The following is an 18,850-nucleotide window of genomic DNA, read 5'->3' on the forward strand; positions in this document are numbered from 1 at the left end:
CTTTCAGTTCAATTATTTAAGAGGCTTAATGAAAGAGTGTGTGTTTCCCTCTCCCGCTTCAAGTGCTGTGGGGATGAAAATATTTAACATTGGTGTCATAGCTATCTTAATACCTCATCAAGATTATGATTCTATTTCCCTTCTGTAGCTTATGCTCAAATACGAGAGAATTATTTACAGAAAATACTTTTCTATAAAGCTGAGAAGTAGTAGCAATAAGGAATGATAGTCAAGATCTATTATCCTTTACAAAAGTAAAAAGGAAAACATCTGAACTTTCTTAAATGCCCAAGACAATACTTTTGTATTCCCATAATCCTTACAAGTCTAAGCAAGTATGTGAAAGCCTAACTAGTATTTTTAATTAGCCAAACACTGATTATTCCCCCATCCTTATTGGAGTTGAAAAGTAGCCCTAACTGTAACTTACCTGCTGGAATCCAGAGTGGTGAGGAGGGCTTTTCCCCAAAGCTGGCACGGCTTTTGTAGGGGATTGCTGTTGCTGAGCTAGGGCTTGAACCTGCAACTGGCTTGTAGACTGTGCTGTTGGCTGAGCTGGTAAAGATGTAAGGGGTTGCTGGGAAGGTGGCTGTGGTGGTTGAGGTCCCTGGTTCATTGGCCCTGGTCCAGAGGGCCGTTGCTGGCTGTAAGGAATGTGGGACTGTTTCCCAGCTTGCACCTGGTTTCCTGCTGGAGAGTGAGCTGTAGGCTGAAGAAAGGTTCCTGGGACAGAAACACCAGCTGGGAAGGTGTAACCTGAGCCCATAGAAAATGCCACAGGAGGGGGGATAACATATGTTGGGGGCGGGAACCCTTCAAAATAGAAGAACATAGCTTTAGTTCCAAAGAAACTTAGCCAAAGAAAGGCAAAAATATGTTATTTTGCAGTGGGGTGGGGAAGAGGTCTTGAATAAACTTATAAAAGGCAGGGACCAACCACCTGTAAGATGGATCAAGTGTCAATCTTTAACTTGATTTCAAGAATTAAATACAGACTATTGGCTGCTCCTTCCATCCACTGAAGTAAGTGGAGTGTTCTAAACGGGGTTTCTTAAATACTATCTACGTTTAGTGACAGGAATTCCTTCATGATAAACATGAACTTGTATATAGACTACAGAGAACCAGCTCAAAAATAATTTCATAAGCATTAGGGAAAAGAGAACTTCCTTTTACCTTATAACATTATGGCTTAGTAATGTTCCTCTGACAGAGTATAAATTACTCAATGAATGAACACAAACTTCTACACAGATGGGATTAAGTAGAAGAAATTACAAAACACATATTTACCTGGCCGGCTGGGAAGAGGAGGGAAGGCTCCAGGGTGATGAATGGGGATGAACTGGGAGTTACTTGCTTGACTTGGGGTTTGAGTTACAGGTGTTTTCCTGGCTTCAGAAACGGGGGTCTTTCTTAGTTCTGTCTGGGATTTCACCTATGACCAACAGAAGCAAAACTATCTATAATAATCTGAAACTCAGATGTATCAGAAAGAGGCACCTACTCTAAGAAAGTATTTAAAACCCCATTAAGTAAAAAAAAAAAGCATATACCAAAGATATTTAAATTCACCTAAATTAAAAATGGAAAAATCAAAACAAATTACTTAATTAGCAATAAAAATATATAGGCTTAGTTTTACTAGGATAATTATTTTGCTTTCACAAAATTATAAAAATACTAAACACCAAAAGGACCTGAGAGCTCATCTGTTTTACAAATGAGACACCTGATGCCAAGAGGTTAAAATAGCTGTCTGTGATCTTAAGCCACCTGTTATGGGCCCCAGGGCCCTTCGAAGTCTAGCTCATTAAATAACACATGAACTACGAATTAATAATGACTGTTAACGCACAGGTAAGATGCTCTGGCCCTCAGTTTAATTTCATCAGGGCAGCCTTAAGTGGAGCAGTCAGGCATCCATCCTCTACACTGCAACCCTATCCTTCAGAATAAATAAGGAACAGGCCCCGAGATCCTACACATGGAGCCAGAGAGAATTAGGTGACACAAGCACTGCTCAAGATGAGTAAAGTGAGAGAAAATAGGAAGGATTTATATAAAACTTTGGAAGAGGTACAGCGGGTGGCGATATATTGATTACTGTCAGCCTTTCTTTAATCATCTATAAGCAGACTGAAGAGGGATGAGAGACCAGAAAGATTTTATTTTCAGTCTGGACCTTGCTGGGAGGCAGTTACAGAGAAAGGAGGCAGAGCAGACAGGAAATGCTGGACTCTACTCCTAAGACACTGGCCCTTCAGCTTTATAGTTCACGTGATCTTTTCCTTGCCTTTCCCCATCTGTCTCTGTGCTTTTTCTCAATTTCTACTATGTTTTTCTCTGTTTCTCCCCTACTATTAACCTTAAAATAAAACTATTATGTTCTTATTCCTCCCTTTCCCCCAAAAAAACCCGATAAGGAAAATGCATTGAAGGTATTATTTACGTGCAAGCAACCTTCAATAATGTAAGATTCCGCATGCCTACTGCAAAGACATTTGCCAAATCGTGTTAACAAATCAAATGGCTACTTACATATTTATTCAAACATTAATGGTATTAATAAAACCACCACAAAGACCCTTTTCCGTTTATATGAAATCATTTGTAACTCTCTGAAAAGATTTTTTTAAAAAGTCACAAATAATTGAGCAGTGTTTATCTTTTTTTTTCCCAGTATGAGACTTGGGTTCTTGCTTCACAAATTCCCATGAGCTAGGATAATAGTGAAGCAATATAATGCTACTGGGTGGGACAGGAATTAACGTCAAGGAAAAGAGCCTCATCTTTCCAAGAATACATTTTATTTTGTATAGTGAATCTGAAAAAAAAATTGTATAAGCCTTGATAGACTCCTGGTTCTACTGGATCTATAAAAGACCCCAAATTTCCCACGATAGCACTAACAAATGGCAATTATACCTTCCAAAAAGAAATATAACTCTTTGTGGAATTGACAGCTCTAAACTGATCATTTCAAACCACTAAAACTGGAGAGAATTGACAAAAATGTCAAACCAAGTTGAGATTCTTTTCACTCACATTCTAATTCCCAAGAGTTGATGAAATAACCACCTACCATAACTCTCTACGTGACCTTACTATGCAGCATTCAAAGAATGCATTCAAGCTTCCAGAACAGAAATTCTCAAGGCTTTAGTAACAAAATGAAAACTCTTGCCTTTTGTGTGAGCCTTCCTCTACCTGCGTTATAGTTCAAATACAGCTTACCTGCACTGCCACATTCTGTTTTCCTGTTTCCTGTAACTTTTCTAAGGTGCATTTCTTGGTGTCTGTTTTCCTCTTGGTGTTGTCCTTCTTGCCATCATTCTTAGTTACAGTTACTCCTTTGCTACAGTCCCTTCTCACCTCTTTGGGAGGAAAACTTCTTCCTTGGTCTCTGTTCACTTCTCGTGGCTTAATGTTCTCTTTGAAGGTGACCACTGGTTTCTCTCCTGTGTCACAGCTGTTGCTTAGACTTCGGCCTGTAGACAGCACTGACTTTAGCCCTGGGTTCCCATCTGCAGCCAGTGACTCTATCACGGATGTTTCTTGCAGAATGAGGTTCTCTTTGGCTTCACCGGGATCTTCCAGTATTAACTCTGGGATTTCTGTGATAAACAACAATTTCCCTACCTCATTTTCACACTGAATCAGCCTAAAAAAGTAAAAATAAATCCATATATGAAAAACATAAACCTAAAAAACAGTAACAATCGAACTGTGTATGGATCCAACAGGCAATACATTCCCAGCCCTAAAAACTTGGAAATAGCAGAATATAACAACGTGGATTCAGGAACACAAAAAGTAGTTATGTAGAAACTCAGATTCTCGTTACCACACTTAACATCATCACAACATATTCTGATTTTTTCTAATAATTACAGCTACATTTACCAAGCATGTTTTAAGCACAAGGCATTAGACTAGGCCCTTGAAATAGCCATCTATAATACCTGTTTTATAGGTGTGAAAACTGAAGCTCAGAGGTAATAAGTTCATTCAAACATGCAACCATTTAAGTGTTTACAGTAAGATAGAAACCCACATATGAGAATGAATATGAAATAATTACTGGTTTTGGAAAGGTTATAATCAACTGAGGAGATCCTAAGGACACACATTTGGGGAAGTGGAAGAACTAGAAACTGAATTCAAACCTGTCTGACTCTAAAACCTGTGCCCTTTCCACTACACCAACTACCATATGTGCTTTGTATTTAACTAGCCACTAGCACCATCCAGGTCTGTTCTGACTGACACTGACGACCATGCTCCTGTCAATACAAATCACCATAACTGTGAACATAAGACTTAGTTAGATTTACACAGATGTTTATAAACTAGAGGAGAAGCTCATGATAAACAAAGGAGACAAGGCCAACTCCTCTATAAGAGGCTGTGCAATGGGAAGAATAGAGATACAAGAGTCTACTTAGGGTGATAATTTGACATTGTGTCACCAACATTTGACATAAGAGTTTATGATCAATAGCATTATACCAAAGCCTAAAACATGTGTGGGCTGTGTATGTGTATCCAGTAAGGAATACCTTGGCTGATTATCGGCGATCCACTTGCCTATAGAGATCAAGCGCTGCTGTCGTATTTGTCGTTGCTGACCCTCTTTGTCTCCTGTAATACCCTGGTGGCCTTTGGAAAAATCCAAGTTCCTAAAATTGATATGAGCAAATTACAGAAAATTAAACTACTAAAGATATTTTCCAGGCAACCAAGTTCACCTAATTAACTGCAATGGTTTCAGATGTTTCCATACAGGCTGGTTACTTGATGTCATCAACTGCATTTGTTTGAATGTATGCTGCCAAAGATAATATGCAAATTTACCACATTAAGATGATACTTTTTACTTATATTTCACTTTCTAATTGAGGAGCTCAAATAAATCACCACCCTTTATTAGGAAAGATTCTTTTCTTGTAAGAAAAAAGTTTTGATTAACACTTGCCTTGCATTACCTAAGTAATTTGCTTCTTGAAATGACCATGGCAATGCTCAGGGTCTCTGAGATGCCTATTCTAATAAATAGTATTAATTTATCCACTTTAAAGTGGCCAAATCTAAATCAGAAAAATGTATAAATATCATAAAGTATATACAGCAAAAAAACTCAATGAAATTAGGAAGGTAAATCAACTGAAAAAATAAGGATTTCTCAGATTTCTTCGTCTTAAACTCAAGACACTGTATCTCTCTCTCTCTTTTTTTAAAGAATCTAAGAATTGCCAGGCAGTAGGCTAGATGCTGAGCACACAGATAAATGAGAAATAGTCCCTATCTTAAGGAACAGATAATTATGATTTAATCTGACAAGTACTACAATAAAAACTATGCAAAGAATAAGAGAGCATAGTAAAAGGAGGGTTAGTTGCTTCTCATAAGCTCTGAAAAGGTTTCACAGAGCAAGTGACACCTGAGCTGGACCTCAGACAGGTATGGGTAAGTGCTTACAGGTTGCTAAGGGAAGGGCAGAGAGGAAAAGGGAATGTTCTAGGTATACCATGAACAAAGTTTTGGAAGAAAAAAGATGCAGAGCTATTCAAGAATACAACATAGTGAAAGTATGCTACATATTAAAATTGAGGGGGAGGGAGTGGAAGTGGCAGAAAACATGACTTAAAAACTAAGGACTAGATAGTGATAGAAAATGTGGCTGAAAAACTAATCATCTGGATGTCAAGCTAAAAAAGACAGTAGAGTAACTGGGGTGGGTAAATTGAAGTTTTTATATTAGTAATGGGACATCATCAGGTCTATACTTTAAAGATATAATTGTGGAAGCAGGGTAGAAATAACTATTAGAAGGAGAGGGACTGTAAGTAGGGAGGTTGATTAGGAAGCTTGATTAGGAAGCTTTTCTATATTCCAGGTAAATGGCGATAAAAGTCTGAACCATGCAGAAATAAATGAAAGGAGCTGTATCTAAGATGCATTTTGGACACAGAATCACAAAGACTTTATGAGAAAAATTAACAGAAAAAGGATTTTTCAGATTTCTAACTTGTTCATGTAGGTAGATAATGGCACACAGATAAATACAGAAAGATCATTTTTTGTTGACCAAACAACAAAACATAAGTTCATTTTTGGTCATGTTAAAGTTTGAGATGCATAAGAGAGATCATATTGTTAGAAATATGAGTCCAAACTCCAAAAGAAGTCAGAACTGAAAATTTTGGACTTACTATCCATGAAATGAAAGCTCAAGACAAAGGGATGGATTTGATCACCAAGGAGAATGGAGAAAGTGGGAAGGAAAGGGCAAGGAAAAGAACCTTGGAGAGTACCAATATTCTGAGGCATTTGGTACAAAAGAAAGAGTGAAAGACTGAGCGTTAAGGGTAAAAGAAGAGTGGTGTCACAGAGCTAAGGAAAAGAAGGTTTCATGAAGGAAGGGGATCAACATACTCAATGTTAAAGAAGATCAAATAGGATGAAAATTACAAAGAAGTCAGTGGAATTTCATAAATAGGAGAGCACTGATAGCTAAATGTGCAGTAGGCTAAGAAATGACTGAGAGTGGAGTCAGTAAGGTTAGCCCACACTACTCTTTTAAGAAGTCTGATAATGAAGAGAAAGATGGGGTTATGAATTTTACTTTTTAAAAAGAACAGGGCATACTTGTATGTTACTAAACTAAAAGGAAGTAATTAGTTGTTAAAAAAATGAAAGATAATGGAAATACAATGCAAAGAGAGGGTAACAGATGGAGGAAGGTTCTTGGTGAGGTAGGAAGGGATGGGATCAAGGACCCAGATGAAAGGGTTAGACCTGAAAAGGAGTAAGTTAGTTATTCCTCTGAAAGAGGAAAAAAAGAGACGAAGGAAGATTGGAAAACTAGACTGCTTTATCATTATTATTGATACAAAAAATGTCAAGCAATATTCTTTGACTTACATTTGGTTCCCATTTTTGACTTTCCCTCTAATTTCAAGAGAAGTATAAAACGTAAAATTCAGTGATTAAATATCACTTGGGAGAAGCAATTTTCCTTTCCTCCATATTTTTTAAGTATTTAGTATTCATATAACACAGGAATTAAAGGCACGACATACACAAATCCATTTCACATCAAAAAACATTCACTATTAGTTTGCTGCTGGGAAAACAAGACAAAGCTGGGATAGATTTAAGGTTCCTCTACACTCAAGTGTGATTCCTGTTAACTTTAATACTGCAATCACAGGCAATGAAACAAACCTCCTTCAGCTGCCACCCACCTGAAAGAAGGTCTCAAAGCCAAGAATCCTTGTAACTCAAACTCCTCTGGAAGTGGTGTAACTAGAGAAGCAGAAATCAAGATTCGTAAACATTGTAATTAAAATACTGTTGTTCAGGAGAATAATGCCCACTGAAAAAATAAACAAAAAATAATTATCTTCTAAACAGAAAGAAACTATCTATAATGCTCATAGTTCTCTGTTGTTCTTTACAGTAATCCTAACAAAATAACAACTATTAAATCCTCCATTTTGCCTTTGGGCCCTAGACACTGCCCTGCTACTCACCTACTACTCAATGCTGAGGAGGATGGGTACAACAGACTTTTTTTTCCAGCAGTCTTAAAAATTCACAGCCTCAGATCCAGTAATCCTAATTGTTTAGGTATCTCTTTGTTAGTCAAAGTATTGAATAACAACATTGACATCACCTGGGAGCTTGTACGAACTGCAGAATTTTGGGCACTATCCCAAACATACTGAATCATAAACTGCATTTTAACAGGATCCCAGGTGATTCATTTGCAAATTAACACAACTTTAGCACTGATCTAATGGAAGAAATATAATCAGAAAGGAGTCAACTACAGATTGTTCAGTGCAGGATTTTTTAGCATGGGGAAAATTTTAAAGCAAATGGACTATGATTAAATAAATTAATGGCATAGCCATAGGACAGAATATTATGCAGCCAGTAAAAATCATGTTTCAAAATGTTTAAATGACAAAGAAAAATGCTAGCAATATAATGTTAAATTTAAAAATGGTACAAAGCTGTATCTGATACCGATCACATGCAGACGTGTATATGTATACATAAGATACAGGCCGAAAGGAAATACACTATGACTTGAATATGACGGAAAAAGTATCTCTGTATGAGAGAACTATGGATGACTTATGTTCTTTATGCTTGTATATTCCAAATGTTCTATATGATAAGCAGGTATTACTTTGACAGAATAATGTTACTCACATTAGTCCTTTTTAAAAAAATAGTAAGAATGAGGAGGAAGGGAAAAAGATGGAAAGAATTTGAAGGCAACGCACTCTCTGGACTCCTATTCAAATGTAGCTAAACAGGAGAATAAGCTGCTGAAAGAACTGGAAGAACATTACCTCTCCTTCCACCCACTTCATCAGTGTAGAGTTCAAACTCACTTCTGAGATACTGAACTTAAAAGTCAAACACTTAACAAAAACCTTTTGTATCATAAAGAGTTTCTCTGTTTCTCTCGGGCCTTAAGCCCACTATTAGTGATGGGGAGCAATGTCAACAACACAAGGTTAAGGCAGACCTTAGTCTTACCATTAGTACTTGAAAGATCCTCTTCATGGGGATGAAAACTATTTAGAAGAGAAATTAGCCAGGGCCAAATGCTGTAAATTAAACAAACAGTTCAGACTTTTTTGTACACAAGAGAAACCAGAACACTAATAAGCCACGAAAATGTTATCTATAGGACACAGACTTTCTGTATTTTTCCCTTGCTTCAGCATTTTAAAGCCCATATGATCTCCTAAAACATATTTTCAAAGGTGTCTAGATAAAAAGATACACGAGAAGGGTCAAATTTCCAGGATAGGGACCTACTACTGCAGATCATTTCCCAGGCTCCGAATTTAACAACTGGTGAAAATAATTTGTTAGTTTTAAAGACCGGAAATTGATATTGACTGAGAAAACTGAGACCAGAGAAACAACACATTATGTTTCCATGGAGATTTCACTCAAGTTATCAGTTGTGGAACTGACTTTAGTTCTTAAACTGTGACAGGATATGGTTACACCACAGTCAAATCACATTCTCTGTTCAAGGTGACGAAAATGCCTTTTTGTTTATGACACAATAAAGTCCACACACTGTTCCAATATCCTTACCTCTAAACTGTTTCCTAATACACAGTCAAATTTTGCAAAAGTTTGCAAAATATTGAAAAATATTTTTAGTACTTTAAATTTGAAGTAATCGTGTTCTACTTAAGGTAATAGTAAGCTTTTCTTGGAATATATAACAACCAATGCTGGTGAAAAGTGTGGCTAAATAAAAGGCCTAGGGTGAGGTGCCCAGGACAGAAAAATTGCATATAAATATCACATCATGGAAAAAACTGGAAGTAGAGAACTATTTCTGACAGTTGTACACTTTGAAATATGGAAAATGCTATTTAAAAAAACAATGAATATATATATATATAAAATATAAGAGGGGGGCCAGCGCCATGGCTGAGTGGTTAAGTTCGAGCGCTCTGCTTCAGCGGCTCAGGGTTTCGCCGGTTCGGATCCTGGCGCAGACCTAATACAGCTCATCAAGCCATGCTGAGGCAGCATCCCACATAGCAGAACCGGAAGGACCTGCAACTAGAATATACAACTATGTACTGGGGGACTTTGGGGAAAAGAAGATGACAAAAAAAAAAAAAGATTGGCAACAGATGTTAGCTCAGGTGCCAATCTTTAAAAGAAAAAAAAAAATATATATATATATATATACACACATATATATATAAGAAGAAACAGTGAAGAACAAATGTCTCCTGAAAGCCTTTGCAGATGTAACATATTATGAGATAGTTGAAAAAGGTTCATAACCTAAAAAAGAATATTAGAAAAGAAAAATTTTCATGCAACAAATATGAGATTTCAAGAAATCTGTATTTCTCTGTATTTCAACAAACACAGATTGCATAAAAAGAGCATGAGTAGATGCCTTAATGATACACTGCTTTACCCCATTTTGAGTCACCTAAGACTAACTTTGCTTTCCACAAAGGAAAATATACATCACTACTTCAAACATTTATTACCTTAGGATAACACATTCTCAAAAAAGTACAGGAGAAAACAAGTTATAGAAATTGAAAAGGTTCAGAAGCAAGAATCTAAAGGTTACCTGAATATATGTAAAATCCTGAGTTCACAAAAACAAAGGATTGTTTCTTCATTATTTAAAAGCCATAAATGAAGATTATCACTTTAATGTATCAGACATATAAAGAAAATCTCCAGATTTAGAGAAATACCCTACTAGTGTCTTTAAAATGAGTAGTAACATAATTTAAGACACAATGATAACTGTAAAGGCTTAATTCTAAAGATCCTGATAAATCTGATAGGAGGAAGGGGGAACAGTAAATGACGGGGAAGAAAAGAGGAAAAAGGAAGTTTGTAAATAAAACTATTCCTTCTGGCTGAATATCCTTTGCCATGACAAGAAACGGGAATGCACAGAATGGGTCAAAATGGTCACCGTACAGGAACAACAAAACAAAACAAAACAAAAATATCAATTTCTGCCCATAAATATGAAAACCCTATAAGCAAATCTAAAACACAGAATTCTTCCATAGCATTACTGATACAGCTTAGTGAACCAAACACAAGTTTGGGTTCTAAATTACACAAGGGAAAGAAAACTACATAGCCTCTGGGTTAAGAAATAAAAATTCTGTGCAAGGAAGTGATGCCTAAAAATATGTATTACTTACTAATACCTATACTGACCTGAAAAGGAGATGTGTAGTATGCTGTGCTATGTTGCTAAAATCTATTCATGACAAAATCAAAAATGAAGGAGCTTATAGTCAGGTTTGAGGGAAAAAGAAAGAGAATTACAAAGTCGAGGGATCACAGGGTCTTAAATGCAGCCTGGCCATTTTCTAGGTTGTGACCTTGGTCAATGTGTAGATGCTGAGCCACAAAGCAGAAATTTCAAAGAGATTCTACTTATACCCACCATCAAAATATGCAGGGATGAACTTACTACTCACTGCAACTTGCTGTAAAGGAAGTATTTATCCCTATAATGAAAGGTAAATGGAAAGCTTTCATTTGTCACTGTGAAATCATTAGTTTCTAAGAACTGTCAGAGTTATTCTGAGTAGAGATTACAGAGAAAATCCAGAGAGCCAAAATAACTTTCAATCTTCTATGCTTAAAACAAACAAATATAACTCAAATTGGGTGTCACTGTGAAGTATTAACAAATAACTTATGTATAGAAAAATGAAGTAAAACTCTCTCCCCTTAACACCTGAACAGAAAATTGAGGCATGTTGTAATGGATAAGAAACAACTTGGTTTTACTTCAATTTCATTTTGAAATGTGATAAATGCCTTTTCCCCAGGATGGCAAGTAGGAATAGGGGGAGTGCACAGGGAGTCAGAAATCTTTAAGATTGTGCCTCACTTGAAGAATTCAAACAAATAAATGAAAAACATACAAAGAGGTCTTCAGTTCAATTTCCAGAGAGTAGGTGGAAAATACAAAGTCTTCCGTTGTTCAAATGTTGTGTTTTACAAGGCAGTTTCTGCTTTTCTGTGACTATCAAACAAACAAAGCACACAAGCTAACATGAAATTCTAAGACACTTACTACTGTCTTTCATCCACCACTGCCTCCTGAAAGACTCTGGGTCTGAGTCTCAGCCAGTCCATGGAGACCTTGACTGCAGGAAGGGGATAGGCATTGTAGGACTCTTCCTGAGACTTGTTCTGGAGAGGACACTTGCACAGGATGCCAAGAAAAGACACTTAAAGAAAAAATGTATTCAGAAAGCATCAGATATTTGAAACTGTATAACAGTCCAAATTAAAATATGATTATGAGCCTTCTGCTGTATCTTACTTAACACTTAAATATTTTACAGCTTCCTTCTAAAAAGGCATTTTCTTTCCAGTGTTAAAAATGTTATAGAGTTGCTAAGTGGGTGTCAGCAGATAAAAGGCTAGAACTTAGGGTCTAGGCCTCCTGATTCAATATTAAGAAATACAGGACACTTTGTTTTTTACATATCACTAATGCTTTGTTACAATGATAAAAATGCCTAAGATTATGCTTTCCAAAGAAAATGGTACAGAAAGTTAAATGATTTAATACTCACTAAAGAGGGCCAGCAACTGTGTCCAACACAGCTGTTCATCTTGGCTGTAACTATGCTGTTCTGTCTCATTGCTAAAGTCACGAAGGTGATGAAGTTGAAACAGGTTAATGACAGTGACATGAACTAACTGCTGAGAGTTGAAAGCTTTTTGGAATAGCAGCCTCTGTAAGAGAAGACAGGAATACTGCACATATTATCACAAGAACAGGAACCATCTTCAACACAAGAATTAAACTAGCAGTCTGTATTTACAGCCACATGGGTAACAGTAGAATTAACAGATGAGTAAATTGTTCTACTCTTAACTCCAGTATTTTAATCGAGTCTGATGTGGTCTGATGTCTCTCATGCTGACTCTCTGCCTTGAAAGGAATTAACCCAGACAACATAGAGCTGTCTGAGCTGTTTTTCACAACACTTTTTTTCCCTGAGAAACTACATATTTTTTCAATGTGATCTGAAAAAAGAAGTTTTGGGGGTCCATCAATAAATTTATACATCTTAATCCATTAGAAGCTGTTTTATAAGAGATGCACATGTACTAAAATACTAAATTGAGACCAATGACTAGAAAGTAGATGCACAGTGAAAAACAGAATTTCAAACAAAAAGACAAAAAAATACATTTTTGAACTCTTGACATGTAACGTATGACTTCCAAAATACGTCATAAAATTTACTCTTTCAAAGGCTTGATACATTGAAACTTATTTATATTTGAGGTATATAGCAAGAATATACTCTGAAACACATGGTAAATGACAGACTAACGCCACCACAAACGTGTTACAGGCACTTCTAGAAATTATTACACTGATATTTTCCTCTATTGGAAAAGTACATGCATGATCTTCATCATCAAATTTCTTTTACTTAATAACTGTGTGTTTGTAGTGACCTGCTAGCCAGCACTGTAACGAAGAATTCACCTACATGCTCTGAGTTGGTGGCCTCAACTTAAACACCCTTCTACCTTAATATCCGCAGTTGTTTTAGATAACTCCCATATTAAATATTTTTCAAACACAAGTTCCTAACAAAGTTGATATCTACTTAGAGATGCTATCTTGGCTTCACCACAGCCAACCTCAACCTCCCTCCTTGCCCAGGGAAAATTTTGAGAGACAGTGGGGAGTCACTGTCACTAGCTTTATGGTGACAATAGATAACCTTACTTACAGTTCTACCAGCAGTGACAAGAGATCCCACCATCTCAGAAATTTAGAGCTGCCTTTGCCCTGAGATTTCTTTTTCTATTTACATGTTAAAGAATCTGAAATAGCCAAAATAAGTTCTATGATTCTATTAGCAAGATCTTTCACATTATCATTGGCGATAGACACAATTCCATTCCACTTTAACTCTACTCTCCCTATCATCTCTCAGCCTCCTTGCCATCTGCCATTCCAGTATATACATCTAGAATGCTTACTGCTTCTCCAAAGGCATCAAGAATTTCTTTACTTTCCTCACTAAGTCCTGAAATCCTATCTTTTCTCCAGAATTCTCCCACAGAATTTCTCCTTCAATCTGAACATCCAACCTTCTAGATAAGCTGACCATTTACACAAATGAATAATATTGGCATAAAATGAGAATATTAATTTGTATTTTTCAAAAAGCTTTTTTTCTTATGAGTATAATACAGCAATGTATCCCTTGTATCTATAAATCCACTGGCATTTATTTTAGAAGGCAACATCCTACAGAACAGAATCACAGCCCTCTAAAGGACTTTTTTGTGTATACATGGAAGTGCTAACGCATACGAGTGTGGCCTAGACTAGCAAGTGATAATATAAGTTCACGAAGGCCCAGACTTTGTCTTGTTCTCTCCTGTATCTCCAAGAGCCTAGAAGAGCACATGGCACACAGCAGGTACTCAATAAAAACTCAGTGAAGTACTCAGTGAAAACCCACACCTTGACAAGTAAATGCGTAATTATTCAGTTGTAATTTCATAAAATTTAGATTGTATTGTAGTGAGTAGAGGGTCTCCCCAAGAACAAAATCAAATTGGAACTGACCTACTGTGAGTCAAAGACGCTTTTTAACAGCAGCTGAGGACTATACTGACTAAACACCATTAGGGAAAAGCACACATTTAACAGATATAAAGAGCCTTGTATTTCAATTCCTAAATCCCAGGCCTTAAATCCTTCAATGAACCTCAACTTGGTAAACATTTCTGCTTAGTAGCTAAAAACTGCAAGTTAGAGAGACACACTGAAGTGTGGATGATACTGATTATCTACAGAGGCTTTAGAAACACTTTTGAGTATTTACTCAACTATGCTAAAATTTCACTCCAACAATGTTCTTCTGATATTTCAGTATTGGGTAAGTGTTAAAATAGATCTGTCTCATACTATGTTTAACTTTAGAGTACTGAAATGATATTCCAAAGTGTATTTTAGCAATTGCCCACATACACCCACCAGAACTTCACATACAGAAATAGATATCTGAAGAGAATATTAGTGTTTAAGGTTGAACCAAATGCAAAAATGACTAGATTCTAGACTAAAATAACTTACAGAGACAAGATCTCATTAAGGTACATTCTCCCTCCCTCCCATTTAGGTAGTATGTCTCTCAAAAAACCAGAGCTGGAAGCAATCTCAAGAGGTCATCTAGTCCAATGCCCTGCTACTAACAGGACTGCACCTAAACCATCCAAGAAAGATGGCTGTCAATTCAACTTTTAAGTTCTCAAAAGAGAGAATCTTCAGCAACTTCTTACAGATCTCTACTTAAATTTTAGGATTTAATTTTATTTCTGACCTCAGGAAAGACACAGATACGTTTTTTAAATAATCCTTCATACATCTGAAAACTTACAATGAAACTATTTAGACTTGTTCTTTTCAGGCTGAATAGCCTAGGGCATTAAAAAGTTATTCTTTTCATGCACCCAACTCTATAAAACATGGTCTAATTTTAAATAGGCCACTAAGAGAAGCAGAAAACAGCAGGGGACTCTAGAAGCTTATTTTAAAACAAACTATTTCTATTATAGTTATTTAGTATAATCTCTTGCACATAAAAACTATCAATTAAAAAATGATTATCTGTAAAAACTATTTCATACTGACTATATTTGGCTAACTTATGTCTCTTAACTGTCTAAGTCCCACAGTCTCTGGAATATGAGACTTTTATAATACTTATAAAAGTGTAAAGCAGTTATAGACAATTCCCCAAGTGTATATAGAGATACCCAGAAGTCACCAAGAAATATAAAATGTTCTTAGAGACTGTCTTGTTTACTGTTGGTCCCAGTAACTAAAACAGTGACTGATACACAATGGTCAAATATTTATTGAATAAATGAATTAAAAATAAAGTTAACACAATTTTGACTTCTCCCATATTTTATAGATTACATTTAAACTGCTAATTTAATACACTAATAAGAGATCACTTTCATATATATAAACAGAACAAAGTTTACTTAATTTTATGTCCTTATACAAATCACTAAAAAAAATATTCCTATTGAATGAAATTCTCATTCCTTTCCTTCAAACTACCAGAAATCCTGATGGATCAAAGCACAATAGAAGTAATGAGCTCGGCTTGCAGAATGGAGATATCTATAAAGTAGGTAACAGAATCATATCTAAGAATACAGAAACCATCAAAAGCAGTACTTTCAAAATTGAGGAACAAAGGCGCTTAGTCTGAGAAGGAAGGAGGAGTTGTTTTTTCCCCACTTTGATACTTTCTGCCAAATAGCAGCTACTTAATGAAATCACCGCTGCTGTATTTCTTTATATAGACAGTACCTCAGTTTGAATTGAGGGGATGCTGTAGGCAAGGATTTCATACATTTCAAATTTAACTTTTACCAATAATTCACAGTTAAGTAATGACATAAAAACTGCGAGTCAGCGTCCTCCAAATCTTATGCTTCCTGATTTAAAAAAGACAAAAAATTCTCTATTTTTGAAATCTAACCTTAAACTGTTCTTCCAATTTCTCTCGAAGAGGGCTCAACTTTTCCAAGCTCTTACTCAGGTACACATGACCGTGGAATTTAATAAAGGCCTTGATGAAGTCAGAAACACTCCATTTGGTTTTCACCTCATCCCGGCTGAAATGAAAGAAAAATTTCCATGAATCTTAGGCAGCAAAATGGCTCAAACCTCTTAAAGGAGGCTTCAGTTTGCAAAAACACATGATTTGAGCACTTGACACACACACAGGAGACTCTGTATGTGACTAACTTTGCAACTGCAACACACTCAGAGGAGTTCGCATTCAGCAGCCTGTACTCTACTCGGAACAAATCAGATGCTGGATGGTCGAAATTCAGTGACAACTACCCACAAAACTATTACAATACATCTATATGTTTAGAAATTAGGCAACTATAAGAAAAAACAAGCATCAGTAACTGGCTATTATTTCTTGTATGCCCAAATTTGAGGGGTAAAAGGCTACCGGGTTACACAAAGTCCTCTTGGAAAAGTCAACCCTACCTTTCCAGTGCTTTAGAAAGTGCTTTTTGTAGATTAGTGGAGGCAGCTGGGAAAGGGAACTTCACAGCAATGCTTCTGCAGTAGTAGAAAATTGTGGTCAGGTGGTCTCCTTTGGAAGAAGCTAAGATAGCCAACTGGTTGTAAGGCTGACCTAGAGGAGAAAGTGAAGATTCTAAAGTAACCCAAGATGCACAAAGTCTTGCTATCAGAATACAGATGATCAGTTTTTAAACCTTTAAATTAATAATGGGGAGTACTTTATAAAGTAAATCTCATGGCTACTTCATTACAAATGGGCATAACATAAAACAGCACACTTCACTGACGGTACATACTATGTTTAGTTTAAAAAGTCACATAAGTAGGGCAGAGAGCACTGTAAGTTCAAATAAGACGTCAGAAAAGGCTAGATAGTAAATATTTTTAGCTTTGTGGGCCAAGAGTCTCTACCACAACTACCCAACTCTGCCACTGTAGTGGGCAAGCAGCCACAGACAACATGAAACGCATAGTTTGCCCCACTGCCACCTGCTTTCAAGGAGCTCCTTTTAGAATCTGAAGGAATTTCAATATGGCTTAACAAGAAAGACCTACATCACCAAAAATCTGCTGTTAATTTCTTTAACTAAAGAATCACTGCTAACACCTATTTTGAGGCCATCAAAAGACAAAAGTGCTATCTTTTAGGTAATAGATAATTTTTCGGGAGGAAAATGGTAGAATTAAAGAGATAAGTATTCTATAAGTCATTATGGAAGCCAGAGTTGTTGAAAGAATTTTAGCTCACATTAGGGGATCTATATCTATATTGCTTTACTGACAACAGTTACCTTATTTTTAAAAAATTCATCTCCGGTTATATAGAATGTACAGTTAAAAGGAGAAATAGGACAATTAATACCAAAACTCAACATCTTTTGCTTTCATAAAACTTGAAAGAAGAGCCTTGAGTTATTTTCCACATTGCTATAAAGAATAAAGTGTCACAGTCAACCACAAGTTGACATGAGAGGCCCACTCACCATTAGAGGGGACAAGCTGAGCTGCATGCCTATAGTAGGACTCTGCCTGGCTGGTCTGATTTCTGTATCGAGCTGAGAGGAGGAAAAAGAAAATTTAGTTTAAAAACAAACAAACAAACAAAACAATCAGTAGGGTAACATTTCCAAAACAGGTATAGTTTTAAATTCTAAAGATAATAAACACATTAAAATTAATTTAAAATCATTGAAGATAGGAAATACTTTAAAACAAATTAACTATAGGATTATGTGTGAAGTGTCCATCCGGCCTTCCCTATTTGGGACATTCAGCATGTAACCAATTTTAAAGCTTACCTAGCCCCCATTTTCAGGTCCTCCAGTGTCATGCATCACCAGCTCCCACTACGGACTATGCTGGTGACCTGGAGCCGGCCCACAAGAAGGGGTGAGTTATATGGCACTTAAAAAAAAAACAAAACAAAAAACACTATACAATATGATCTGGAAATTATGTATTTCTTCAATATCTTATAAAATGATTTTGAAAAATGCCTCATATCTATTGCAACATTAAGGAAGTGTGGAAAGAATACACTGAAAGCAAAAACAACCTAAATACGCTGCTTGTTGCATCTCTGCAGAACTTGGTGCTTATTGATGTGACTCCTAACGGAGTCAATGATTTATGACATCAAGATATCTAAAATCCTTGAACTTAAAGAAATAATGTTCTCCATTCCTTGTTATTTGAGGGCAGTCAAAATATAATCCTATAGTTAATTTGTTTTACAACCTTTTTAAGGTCACCTTAAAGGAATGAACAAGAACAAGTAAGTTACATAACACTCCCAGATAAAACATATAAAATAGAAATACAAATTTAACTTTAAAAAGGAAACAAAAATTAGCTTTTAAAGCACTAGTAGGAAGGAAAGAAGGTAATCTAGCTTCAGAAGGAGTAATTTATAAACCTCGCAATTAACTGAGAAAATATTATGGCACCACTTTGAAAAATTTAGCTTTGATTATATTTTTGCTGTTTATTATTTGCCTACAACTGCATAAAGACTGAATAACATTTAAATCTTAGTGAAAGTTACTTCCTTCAAGATCCTTTGCCAATTCCAAAACACTGAGAAAATCTAAGTTCCTTAAAACACATTTTTATAGTTTCTTCTAATGACAATCTAAATTGTGTGTGCATGCTCAGTTTAAAGGAAAAGAGTTTCTTTCTATGACTACTCCAAAG

At 36.0% G+C, this 18,850-nt stretch overlaps 1 protein-coding gene across 12 annotated transcripts in view; it reads right to left on the minus strand.

Moving 5' to 3' along the window:
- SMG7 (SMG7 nonsense mediated mRNA decay factor) overlaps positions 1 to 18,850 on the minus strand; it is an 82,874-nt gene that overhangs the window by 8,518 nt on the left and 55,506 nt on the right. For 6 of the 12 annotated variants that reach the window (XM_014850290.3, XM_070497707.1, XM_070497704.1 and 3 more), the window contains 11 exons: positions 17,641 to 17,712; positions 16,619 to 16,769; positions 16,095 to 16,230; positions 12,135 to 12,297; positions 11,627 to 11,783; positions 8,560 to 8,630; positions 7,251 to 7,311; positions 4,563 to 4,682; positions 3,238 to 3,664; positions 1,294 to 1,438; positions 431 to 813 (listed from right to left, as the gene is read on the minus strand). In XM_014850290.3, coding sequence (XP_014705776.1) covers positions 431 to 813; positions 1,294 to 1,438; positions 3,238 to 3,664; positions 4,563 to 4,682; positions 7,251 to 7,311; positions 8,560 to 8,630; positions 11,627 to 11,783; positions 12,135 to 12,297; positions 16,095 to 16,230; positions 16,619 to 16,769; positions 17,641 to 17,712 — 1,886 coding nt within the window. The remainder of the gene's footprint in view (positions 1 to 430; positions 814 to 1,293; positions 1,439 to 3,237; positions 3,665 to 4,562; positions 4,683 to 7,250; positions 7,312 to 8,559; positions 8,631 to 11,626; positions 11,784 to 12,134; positions 12,298 to 16,094; positions 16,231 to 16,618; positions 16,770 to 17,640; positions 17,713 to 18,850) is intronic. The other 6 variants (XM_070497705.1, XM_070497708.1, XM_014850291.3 and 3 more) reach the window with 1 other exon arrangement.

This window comes from Equus asinus, chromosome 25 (assembly GCF_041296235.1).
Source record: "Equus asinus isolate D_3611 breed Donkey chromosome 25, EquAss-T2T_v2, whole genome shotgun sequence".
NCBI classification, from domain to species: domain Eukaryota; kingdom Metazoa; phylum Chordata; class Mammalia; order Perissodactyla; family Equidae; genus Equus; species Equus asinus.